The sequence below is a fragment of the Oncorhynchus keta genome, unplaced genomic scaffold (assembly GCF_023373465.1).
Source record: "Oncorhynchus keta strain PuntledgeMale-10-30-2019 unplaced genomic scaffold, Oket_V2 Un_contig_13747_pilon_pilon, whole genome shotgun sequence".
NCBI classification, from domain to species: domain Eukaryota; kingdom Metazoa; phylum Chordata; class Actinopteri; order Salmoniformes; family Salmonidae; genus Oncorhynchus; species Oncorhynchus keta.
The window spans coordinates 167866-180558 of NW_026278332.1; the positions used below are offsets into that span (position 1 = coordinate 167866).

Here is a 12693-nt window from a genome sequence, read left to right on the forward strand (position 1 = left end):
TGGCACTATTAAAACTAGGACTTCAACCAGGCTGTCCCTATGCTATTTGCTCTCTTTCTCTCTTAAACTGCTAGCACAAAGCCTCTGTGAAAATGTGGTTTTTCACAAAAGAGCATGAAAAAAATATAAACGGGCTCAAATCAGCTCTACATAATTCAGCAGGGATGTGTGCATCTACCACACATTATACCCATTATACCTGTGTAGAAACTACGTCACCTTCATAGCTATTACCAAATACCTTTCAATTCACATTCCTTGCAGAAATAACTACTTGCAAACCTTTCAAAACATCCAGAAAGACAGTGGTCTTAGAAGGGCATTTATACTTTAAAATACATATTGTATGTGGATGAAAGAATTCTGCCAGTGTTTTAATGTCCTAGTCAATGATTATTGATTTTTACATTTTTAAATGGCTTTTGGTGAATGTGTGTTGAACGTCTGTTGAATGTCCGAATGTGTGAATGTAAAGCCAACTTTACCTCGGTCAGTTTGTCAGTGTCAAAGTAGCCTGCAATTTCGATCATTTGTGCGGTATAAAATAAAACGTTTTTGCCAAAGTCTCCAGTCATGCAAAATGACGTAGAATTGCATGAAATGCGTTTATAAAAGGCTCAAGTTTTACCCGACGATAGGCTACTAAACATGTTACCAGCAGGGTTGAAATGGCAAGGCTTGAGCGGATAATGCATTCACGTTAAACGCTACATGTCAGCGGAATCGCAAATTACCTTCACATTTCTTTCAAGGAATCTGTAAGGCTTCAGTTTGAATAGAGCCCTGGATGACACCAATCATGGATAAGTAGGTTATTGTCGCATGTCTTTGGGTATAAGCCATAGTAAAAGTTGACGGGAGATTGTGATGGGGAGTTAAAAATTCTATTTGGGCCGATACCTTAGAAAGAGTTGGTTGGATAGAGAGAAATGACGTGCTAATTTATTAAATTAAGCTCATATGTATATGCAAATGAGTTGTTATTTTAAAATGTTATTATTCAATCAATATAATAACAAAACATAGAAAAGAGAGTAGCCTACCAACCTCAGAGTCTCCAGTTTACAGTGGGGATTCCCCAGTGCAGTAGACAGCAGCTTTACTCCTGAGTCCTTCAGGTCATTGTTACTCAGATCCAGCTCTCTCAGGTGTGAGGGGATGGTCTGAAGAGCTGACGCCAGTGCTTCACAACTTTCGTTATTGAGATTACATTGATAGAGCCTAAATGAAACATTTCAAAGAAACACATGAAGACAGAAACTCCCCAGTCCCTGCCAGCCACCATCACGATTGAAACTGTTTTACTCAGCGACCTGTTTAGTTGGATTTGGCCCAAACCTTTTATCCTGTGCCCCAGATCTGTTTTTGATCCAGGCACCGTTTTCTCCTATATCAGCTGGTGAACTCTGTAGCTGTCTTAAAATCAACATTGGCCTCTTAATGACATCCCTGTTAACCTGTTATGTTGACCTTGCTCCAAGGAATATGTACTTAGTGTCTTGGAATTTGGTAGAACCTCCCCCTGATCACTGCCTGTCCACCATATCCATGGGATGTTTTAGAAATACTCCATAATATTTATTTAACATTGAAAGTGTGGAGTTGATTGTGGAGATCAGTGAAAATAATCAGGCTATATCCTTCAGAAAATACAAACCTGAGAACAAGAAACATACTGACCTCAATTTCTCCACTTTACAGTGTGGACTTTTGAGTCCAGTGGAGAGCAGCTCCACTCTTAAATCGATCAGGTCACAGTGAACAATGTCCAGCTCTTTCAGATGAGAGGAATTTGAGCTGATAGCTGAGACTAGTACTTCACAGAAGTCGTCTGTTAGTGTATTTCGATTCAGCCTGTACACAAGATTTAATTCATTTTATTATAACATGCATTTTGTTTGTAATTCAAAGATCCCAACATGCTAAATCAAAACGCCTGCATTTATTTAGTAAATCAAACAACCCCTGACAAAGAAATGAATGACTTTGAATTCACAGTCCAAATTGATGTACTAACAGAAAAACTACTGACCTCAGTATCTCCAGTTTACAGTGTTGACTCCCTAGTCCAGTAGAGAGTACCTCAACTACAGAATCCCGCAGTGTGAAGTTACTCAAGCCCAGCTCTCTCAGGTTGCAGCTGAGAACTGTTTTTATAGAGGAGACCAAATTATCACGTCCCTTTTTTACGAGTCCATTCCCGCAGAGACTGCAATTGCAGATATAATGCATTTTAAGGCAGCTTGTTTCATCAACACATTGAGGCAGGTTGTTTCATCAACACATTGAGGCAGATTGTTTCATCAACACATTGAGGCAGCTTGTTTCATCAACACATTGAGGCAGATTGTTTCATCAACACATTGAGGCAGCTTGTTTCATCAACACATTGAGGCAGCTTGTTTCATCAACACATTGAGGCAGATTGTTTCATCAACACATTGAGGCAGCTTGTTTCATCAACACATTGAGGCAGCTTGTTTCATCAACACATTGAGGCAGATTGTTTCATCAACACATTGAGGCAGCTTGTTTCATCAACACATTGAGGCAGATTGTTTCATCAACACATTGAGGCAGCTTGTTTCATCAACACATTGAGGCAGCTTGTTTCATCAACACATTAAGGCAGCTTGTTTCATCAACACATTGAGGCAGCTTGTTTCATCAACACATTGAGGCAGATTGTTTCATCAACACATTGAGGCAGCTTGTTTCATCAACACATTGAGGCAGCTTGTTTCATCAACACATTGAGGCAGATTGTTTCATCAACACATTGAGGCAGATTGTTTCATCAACACATTGAGGCAGATTGTTTCATCAACACATTGAGGCAGCTTGTTTCATCAACACATTGAGGCAGATTGTTTCATCAACACATTGAGGCAGATTGTTTCATCAACACATTGAGGCAGCTTGTTTCATCAACACATTGAGGCAGCTTGTTTCATCAACACATTGAGGCAGATTGTTTCATCAACACATTGAGGTAGATTGTTTCATCAACACATTGAGGCAGATTGTTTCATCAACACATTGAGGCAGATTGTTTCATCAACACATTGAGGCAGATTGTTTCATCAACACATTGAGGCAGATTGTTTCATCAACACATTGAGGCAGCTTGTTTCATCAACACATTGAGGCAGATTGTTTCATCAACACATTGAGGCAGATTGTTTCATCAACACATTGAGGCAGATTGTTTCATCAACACATTGAGGCAGATTGTTTCATCAACACATTGAGGCAGATTGTTTCATCAACACATTGAGGCAGATTGTTTCATCAACACATTGAGGCAGCTTGTTTCATCAACACATTGAGGCAGCTTGTTTCATCAACACATTGAGGCAGCTTGTTTCATCAACACATTGAGGCAGCTTGTTTCATCAACACATTGAGGTAGATTGTTTCATCAACACATTGAGGCAGATTGTTTCATCAACACATTGAGGCAGCTTGTTTCATCAACACATTGAGGTAGATTGTTTGATCAACACATTGAGGCAGCTTGTTTCATCAACACATTGAGGCAGATTGTTTCATCAACACATTGAGGCAGCTTGTTTCATCAACACATTGAGGCAGCTTGTTTCATCAACACATTGAGGCAGCTTGTTTCATCAACACATTGAGGCAGATTGTTTCATCAACACATTGAGGCAGATTGTTTCATCAACACATTGAGGCAGATTGTTTCATCAACACATTGAGGCAGATTGTTTCATCAACACATTGAGGCAGATTGTTTCATCAACACATTGAGGCAGATTGTTTCATCAACACATTGAGGCAGATTGTTTCATCAACACATTGAGGCAGATTGTTTCATCAACACATTGAGGCAGCTTGTTTCATCAACACATTGAGGCAGATTGTTTCATCAACACATTGAGGCAGATTGTTTCATCAACACATTGAGGCAGATTGTTTCATCAACACATTGAGGCAGATTGTTTCATCAACACATTGAGGCAGATTGTTTCATCAACACATTGAGGCAGATTGTTTCATCAACACATTGAGGCAGATTGTTTCATCAACACATTGAGGCAGATTGTTTCATCAACACATTGAGGCAGCTTGTTTCATCAACACATTGAGGCAGCTTGTTTCATCAACACATTGAGGCAGCTTGTTTCATCAACACATTGAGGCAGCGTGTTTCATCAACACATTGAGGCAGATTGTTTCATCAACACATTGAGGCAGATTGTTTCATCAACACATTGAGGCAGCTTGTTTCATCAACACATTGAGGTAGATTGTTTGATCAACACATTGAGGCAGCTTGTTTCATCAACACATTGAGGCAGATTGTTTCATCAACACATTGAGGCAGCTTGTTTCATCAACACATTGAGGCAGCTTGTTTCATCAACACATTGAGGCAGCTTGTTTCATCAACACATTGAGGCAGATTGTTTCATCAACACATTGAGGCAGATTGTTTCATCAACACATTGAGGCAGATTGTTTCATCAACACATTGAGGCAGATTGTTTCATCAACACATTGAGGCAGATTGTTTCATCAACACATTGAGGCAGCTTGTTTCATCAACACATTGAGGCAGCTTGTTTCATCAACACATTGAGGCAGATTGTTTCATCAACACATTGAGGCAGCTTGTTTCATCAACACATTGAGGCAGATTGTTTCATCAACACATTGAGGCAGATTGTTTCATCAACACATTGAGGCAGATTGTTTCATCAACACATTGAGGCAGATTGTTTCATCAACACATTGAGGCAGATTGTTTCATCAACACATTGAGGCAGATTGTTTCATCAACACATTGAGGCAGATTGTTTCATCAACACATTGAGGCAGCTTGTTTCATCAACACATTGAGGCAGCTTGTTTCATCAACACATTGAGGCAGATTGTTTCATCAACACATTGAGGCAGATTGTTTCATCAACACATTGAGGCAGATTGTTTTGTGAGACATGCTGTTATATCTTGTGGACAGATACACGTAACATAACTGGTATCGATGCCAGACTGGTGCGACGACTAATGAGAAAGTTTGTTTCGGTGTGGCATTAGCACATGGTTTGCAGTAATATGTCATCCTGGACACCCAGAACTAAGATCTTGCGTAATTGCATCAGATGCTCGATTAATGCCGCATTCACGTGCCAATTTGTAAGTCGCTCTGGATAAGAGCGTCTGCTAAATGACTTAAATGTAAATGTAAATGTAGTTAGAAGAAGGAAACTATTACATTTCCGACTTGCTAACTAATTGAACGCGGCACGCGTAAAACTACAACCAGTTAGCAAGTCAAAGATTTCAGAGTTTCCTAGTTGCGACTAGCACGTGAACACGGCATAAGTCAATTTGAGGCAAATGTTTGCCTAAATGGTCATAGTAGTGACAAAGAAAATATGAACACATACAAGAAAGAAAATGTTACCTCATCATTCAACGGCACTTGCTGACATAAAATGTATTTTTCTATTTTAAAAAATCTCTTCAATTACCTCAGTGCTTCCAGTTTACAGTCTTGGCTAGACAGTCCAGTACAGAGCACATCCACATCTGAATCCATCAAGATTGAATCTATCAGGTGCAGTTCTCTCAATGGTGAGTTTGGTAACTGGAGAGCTGAGGCCAACGCTGCACAGTACCATCTATCCAGATAAACGCCTTCAATTCTGCAGAAACAGAGGAAAATTACATTTAGTCTACATTTGAGTCATTTAGAAGACTTACAAGAGCAAATAGGGTTAAGGGCCTTGCTTTTCATCTAGTCAACTCAGGGATTCGAACCAGCAACCTTGCAGTTCCTGGCCCATTTGGTCTTAACTGCTAGACTACCTGCTGCCCTAATTATTCCTGTGAGGATTTGGATCTGCACAGTTCTCCATCATTTCTGTTTGCACACAGGCCCCGATTCTGACCTGAGTTAAGCTTAAATGTAATTTATGTGATTTTCTCTGAGTATTTTTGACCTTGAATACTATTCACCCACTATTCATTTGAGGTGGAGCTTGATCAAATGAAGGTGTGGTGGAGGTGTGTCTACAAATATTTTGTATTCTGCCCTTGACTTAATTCCACCACCTTTATGCGTGAGGAAACCATGAATAAGGTCGAGCGAACCTGACGGTTCAAGGTGGAATTTTCGTATTTTATTTAACCTTTATTTAACTAGGCAAGTCAGTTAAAATGTATTATGGCCTCAGGGCAGTATTGAGTAGCTTGGATGAAAGGTGCCCAGAGGTGCCCAGAGTAAACGGCCTGCTCCTCAGTCCCAGTTGCTAATATATGCATATTATTATTAGTATTGGATAGAAAACACTGAAGTTTATAAAACTGTTTGAATGATGTCTGTGAGTATAATATAACTCATATGGCATGCAAAAATCTGAGAAGAAATCCAAACAGGAAGTGGGAAATCTGAGGTTGGTCAATTTCAACCCAGCCCCTATTGAATACACAGTGGGATATTGGTTATGATGCACTTCCTAAGGCTTCCAACCATCTCTAGAATGAGGCTTCTACTGTGATGTGGGGCCGGATGGGAGCTCTTTGAGTCAGTGGTCTGGCGGAGAGCCAGGTCCTGGTCACGCGCATTTCACATGATAGCGACCTGCGTTCCATGGCTTTTCTACAGACATAGGAATTCTCCGGTTGGAATGTTATTGAAGATTTATGATAAAAACATCCTAAAGATTGATTCTATACTTAGTTTGAAATGTTTCTACGACCTGTAATATAACTTTTGGAAGTTTTTGTCCGACGTTATGCTGGACCTGCACGAGTGTTTGGATTTGTGTACCTAACGCCCTAACAAAAGTAGCTACTTGGACATAAATAATGGACATTATCAAACAAATCAAACATTTATTGTGGAACTAGGATTCCTGGGAGTGCATTATGATGAAGACCATCAAAGGTAAGGGAATATTTATAATGTTATTTCTGATTTCTGCTGACTCCAACATGGCGGATGATTTCTTTTCTTTTTCTGAGCGCCTTCTCAGATTATTGCATGGTTTGCTTTTTCCGTAAAGCTTTTTTGAAATCGGACACAGCGGTTGCATTAAGGAGAGGTATATCTATATTTCCATGTCTAACAATTGTATTTTCATCGACATTTATAATGAGTATTTCTGTAAAATGATGTGGCTCTCTGCAATATCACCGGATGTTTTTGGAACTAGTGAACGTAACGCGCCAATGTATACTGAGATTTTTAAAAATATAAATATGAACTTAATCAAACAAAACATACATGTATTGTGGAATATGAAGTCCTATGAGTGTCATCTGATGAAGATCATCAAAGGTTAGTGATTCATTTTATCTCTATTTGTGCTTTTTGTGACTCCTCTCTTTGGCTGGAAAAATGGCTGTGTTTTTCTGTGAGTTGGTGGTGACCTAACATAATCATTTGTGGTGCTTTCGCTGTAAAGCCTATTTGAAATCGGACACTGTGGTGGGATTAACAACGAGATTACCTTAAAACGGTATAAAATACATGTAATTATGAGATTTCTGTTGTTTTGAATTTGGCGCCCTGCACTTTCACTGGCAGTTGTCATATCGATCCCATTAATGGGATTGCAGCCATAAGAAGTTTTTAAGAACAAATTCTTATTTACAATAACAGCCTAGGGACAGTGTGTGAACTACCTTGTTCAGGGGTAGAACGACATATTTTTACCCTGTCAGCTCAAGGATTTGATCTAACAACCTTTCGGTTACTGGCCCAACGCTCTAACCACCAAATGCCGACTTTATGGGGGTCCGGAGAAACTCAGCTACACCAGTGTATATGTTCCATACTAACAGCCATCCAAATACAGACTGCTGATTTCTCAACAGCATGCTTATTGCATTTCGGGTCAAAGAGGTAATGGGTAATGAAAACAATAACAATTCAGTATATTCATTGTTATTTGGTATGTGTGAATTTTGACGATCTTTCTTACATTGCCTTTCTGCAGTTCCTCACAGCTGGAAGAAGTCTGAAAAACCCCTTTTGGGAGGTTTTATATTTCTTCAGGACAAACTCATCCAACACCTTCTCTGACATCAGAAGTACATAGGCCAGTACTGAGCAATGAGCGGGTGAGAGCTCTCTGTCTGCTTCCTTTTCTGATAGATATCTCTGAATGTCTTCATGTAGGGAATGGTCTTTAACTTCTTCAGTCAAAGAGAAGAGATTGAGGCACCTCTCAGGGGAGACATCAATTAGATCCATCTCCTTAAGTATTATCTTAATTTCTTTAACAATCTCTGAACTGTTCTCTGTCTTTGGCATCAGGCCTTGTAGGAGGCACTGAACGGATTCCATAGACATTCCAAGAAGGAAGCGGAGGAACATGTCCATCTCTCCATTCTCTCTGGACACAGAATTGTACATGGTAATCTCCATCAACTCATCCAAGGGAAGGTCTACAGGCTCGTTCTCCAAGATAGCTTTGAGATATGGTTCTGAACCTTCCATCAGGAAAGACTTGAGGCTCGATGACGTCTTGAGGCTCTTGGTTGTGAAACAGTGGAAAACAAAGAGGGCAGCAATAAACTCCTGAATGGTCAGATGCATGAAGCAAAACACCTTCTTTTTGTACACCTTCTCTTCTTTAAAGATTTCTGTGCACAACGCAGAGTAGACTGCAACTTCACTGATGTCAATGCCATATTCATTCAGGTCTTCCTCATAGAACATGAGATTGCGTTTCTCCAGATGTTCAAACGCTAGCTTTCCCAGCTTCAGAAGGAAGTCTTTATTTGATTGCCAGATCTTCTGTTTATCCCTCTCATGCCCAGGATCCTTTTGTGCCAGTTGTATTTGAATGAGAAGGAAGTGAGTGTACATCTCAGTCAGAGTTGTAGGGATTTCTCCATTCACATTTTCTCTCAACAGTTCCTCAAGAACCTTAGCGGAAATCCAACAGAAGACTGGTATGTGGCACATGATTTGGAAAGTTCTCGATGTTGTAATGTGTGCGATGATTCTTCTGGCAACTTCCCCATTCTTGACTCTCTTTTTGAAGTACTCCTCTTTCTGTCGCTCATCGAACCCTCTTACTTCTGTCACCAGGTTGATGTATCTACGGGGAATCTGATTGGCTGCTGCAGGTCTAGAGGTTATCCAGATCAGAGCTTTGGGAAGCAGCTTCTCCTCGATGAGGTTTGTCACCAATACATCTACATTGTTACCTGTCTTTGTAACATCAGTCACCCTCTTGGTATTAAACTTGAGTTGATGTCGCTTTTCATCCAGACCATCAAAGATGAACAGAACTTTGCTGGTAGCATATATCTTTGCATCTTTTATCTCTGTAAGTTCAGGGTGGAAGTCATTTATAAGTCCATGAAGACTTAACTCATCATCTTTGATCGAATGCAGCTCTCTGAAAGGGAGGACAAAGATGAAATCCAAATCCTGATTGGCTTTTCCTTCGACCCAGTCAAGGACGAACTTCTGCACGGAGACTGTTTTTCCAATGCCAGCAATGCCCTTTGTCAGCACAGTTTTAATGGGTATCTTCTCTTCTTTCTCTTGTCCAGCTAAGGGTTTGAATATGTCATTAGAGTTGATTGGAGTGTCTGACGATGTTTCTCTCCTGGATGTATATTCAATCTGCCAAACCTCATGTTCTTTATTAACTCCTTCATTCTCTCCCAGCGTGATATAGAGCTGCGTGTAGATGCTGTTGAGGGGAGTTTCTTCCTCTGCAGTGCCTTCAAACACAAACCTAAACTTCTTCTTCAGACTGGCTTTATGTTCCTCTTTAACTCTCTGTATGAGTTCTGTAAGGACAGAGTCAGAATAAAACAGCTTTGTTATTAGAGCATAAGATGAAGAAGAAGTCTTATCCACCTTTCACTCATACGGTTGAGACTGTCTACTAATAAACCACTATAAGGTCTAGTGAGGTGCTGTGGGGTTTTCATGAGACTGTCTACTAATAAACCACTATAAGGTCTAGTGAGGTGCTGTGGGGTTTTCATGAGACTGTCTACTAATAAACCACTATAAGGTCTAGTGAGGTGCTGTGGGGTTTTCATTGAGACTGTCTACTAATAAACCACTATAAGGTCTAGTGAGGTGCTGTGGGGTTTTCATTGAGACTGTCTACTAATAAACCACTATAAGGTCTAGTGAGGTGCTGTGGGGTTTTCATTGAGACTGTCTACTAATAAACCACTATAAGGTCTAGTGAGGTGCTGTGGGGTTTTCATTGAGACTGCCTACTAATAAACCACTATAAGGTCTAGTGAGGTGCTGTGGGGTTTTCATTGAGACTGCCTACTAATAAACCACTATAAGGCCTAGTGAGGTGCTGTGGGGTTTTCATTGAGACTGTCTACTAATAAACCACTATAAGGTCTAGTGAGGTGCTGTGGGGTTTTCATGAGACTGTCTACTAATAAACCACTAAGGTCTAGTGAGGTGCTGTGGGGTTTTCATAGTTTTTTTCTTAATTTGTCAGTAGTCAACAAATTATTCACCATTCCTCATCATACTCCGTTATCAGTAGTCTTCTTATTCAACTCATTCCATTCCTCATCCTACTCCTTTTGAGTCCACACTTACTTATACTGTATCTATGGTAACATCTCCTATCTCCATCTCCTACCCTCTTCATAATGCATTATATGTGCATGCATATGCACAATACACAATGCAATATAACCTATTAGCTCCTATGTCATACATCATAATAATGCATATGTGCTTATAAGTAAATATGTATTTAGTCTTCTTTGTCTTTATCTTCATATTGTGGTGGTAGTGGATAGCAGTTTGTGTTCCTCGACACGCTCTGGGTCTCTCTGCACTCTGGGGACAGGTAGAATAGATCACCATGCAACTCACTGCAGAAAGAGAGAGAGGGTTCAACCACAAAACTTTTATTTTAAACACACACACACACACACACACACACACACACACACACACACACACACACACACACACACACACACACACACACACACACACACACACACACACACACACACACACACACACACACACACACACACACACACACACACACACACAGACACACACACACTCTCTCTAAAGTAAAATGTTTGACACCTTACCTTTTTTGTGTGTCACTGCATTGTGCAACCTGGGAGGAGTGATCTAGAATTTGAACAAAAAAGGAAAATATATGATATTCTCCTACAGTTCTGAAGGTGACTTGATTGAATACAGTATGAATTTAATGTGCAGGTGGATACCTTTTCCTCACAGTTATGTAAAGAAGGAGGAAGAGTTATGTTTTTACCGTTGTTCTGAATGACGTTCTGAGTGATGTTCTGAGTGATGTTGATGCTACCTCCTACTTCATTATTGCTGATCACTGGGGCACATAGATTGCTTCCACCCTCAGCTGTGAGGGAAAACTGGGGATTGTATGCTGGTGAGAACGGAGATTGTAGGCTAGGAAGACTAGGAGAGACAAAGAGATAAATAGAGGTAACACTGGCCCCTGTGTCCTCACCCTTGTACTACAACACAAGGCAAAACCAACAAACCCTTTCAGGGAAATTGGTCTCACCTTTGTTGACAGGGCGTTTCTCCACCAATGAGACTGTTGCCCTCTGCGATCCTCCCTTCAGTGTACCCCTTTTTTCTTCCACAAGACAAACTCTCTTTGGAGAAAGCGGTTGTGTCCCCATCTTCTCTCCTCCCTTTGGAGCAATTGCTCCCCATCTCTTTCTCTCAAGTCTCAATCTATGGAACATGAGTGAACTCATGAAAACATATTGTTGTATTCTTCAGAACTCCTAATATCTAAAACGCTAAATGTGTTCTAAACCATACCAAATTAAAGACAATAGCTGTTACCTAGAAAACAGATACAAATATATTTTACTCTTATGTATTGCAAATCCATTTGAGTTTGATAAATTGTCGAGAACACTTAAACCTTCTGTTCCACCATATCAGTAGCATCTGATTTAAAGGGGAATGGAAACAGTTTAGGAAGTAAATCTAAGCACTAAACATGTTAATTTAACATAAAAACATCTATATTTTTTGTATTTTGATCGCCGACAAGGTTTATTTGAGCTATGGTCAGCGCCATTTTAAATTGCCATAGCAAATTGTCTGTGGTATTGAGCTTTCGCGCGGAGAGTGAATTGAAGAGAGTGAGGTCAAGGTGCGGACAACGAAGAAGGCAACAACAAGTAGTCATTCAAACATGAACTGTATAGCGCCAGGCTGTAGGAATTGGCTCCAAAAGAATCCCTACCATCGGCTGCCCAAGGACCCACAACTTTTGAAGAAGTGGCTTCATGTCCCAAAGAGGAAGGACATGCCAGCTTGAGCTTGTAGGATGTGCAGACAGCACTTCGTGGCCTGACTTCACCGATTGAAACGCTATTAGCGCGCACCACCGCTAACTAGCTAGCCATTTCACATCCGTTACACTCACCCCCCTTTTGACCTCCTCCTTTTCCGCAGCAACCAGTGATCCGGGTCAACAGCATCAATGTAACAGTATAACTTTACTCCGTCCCCTCGCCCCTACCCAGGCTCGAACCAGGGACCCTCTGCACACATCAACAACTGACACCCACAAAGCATCGTTACCCATCGCTCCACAAAAGCCACGGCCCTTGCAGAGCAAGGGGAACCACTACTTCAATGGTCTCAAAGCGAGTGACGTCACCGATTGAAACGCTATTAGCGCGCACCAC

The 12693-nt window shown here is 40.6% G+C and overlaps 1 protein-coding gene and 1 long non-coding RNA gene across 5 annotated transcripts in view; one reads left to right on the forward strand and one right to left on the reverse strand.

Annotated features, from left to right (window-relative positions):
• Positions 1-11760, reverse strand: part of LOC118381648 (NACHT, LRR and PYD domains-containing protein 12-like) — a 29380-nt gene extending 17620 nt beyond the window's left edge. For 2 of the 3 annotated variants that reach the window (XM_052501475.1, XM_052501476.1), the window contains exons 1-8: positions 11547-11760; positions 11274-11437; positions 11087-11128; positions 7956-9783; positions 5499-5672; positions 2033-2209; positions 1681-1854; positions 1048-1221 (exon numbers count right to left, since the gene is read on the reverse strand). In XM_052501475.1, the coding sequence (XP_052357435.1) occupies positions 1048-1221; positions 1681-1854; positions 2033-2209; positions 5499-5672; positions 7956-9783; positions 11087-11128; positions 11274-11437; positions 11547-11701 (2888 nt within the window). In that variant the 5' untranslated portion in view covers positions 11702-11760. The remainder of the gene's footprint in view (positions 1-1047; positions 1222-1680; positions 1855-2032; positions 2210-5498; positions 5673-7955; positions 9784-11086; positions 11129-11273; positions 11438-11546) is intronic. The other variant, XM_052501474.1, reaches the window with a different exon arrangement.
• On the forward strand, positions 2425-4646 carry LOC127918205 (uncharacterized). Of its 2 annotated transcripts, none has more exons than XR_008099462.1 (3): positions 2425-2992; positions 3305-3408; positions 4319-4646. It is a non-coding gene; the product is annotated as an uncharacterized LOC127918205 (long non-coding RNA). The 2 variants fall into 2 exon arrangements; XR_008099463.1 differs by lacking the exon at positions 4319-4646 and adding an exon at positions 3539-4078 and having other exon boundaries at positions 3331-3408.
• Positions 11761-12693: the final 933 nt, after the last annotated feature.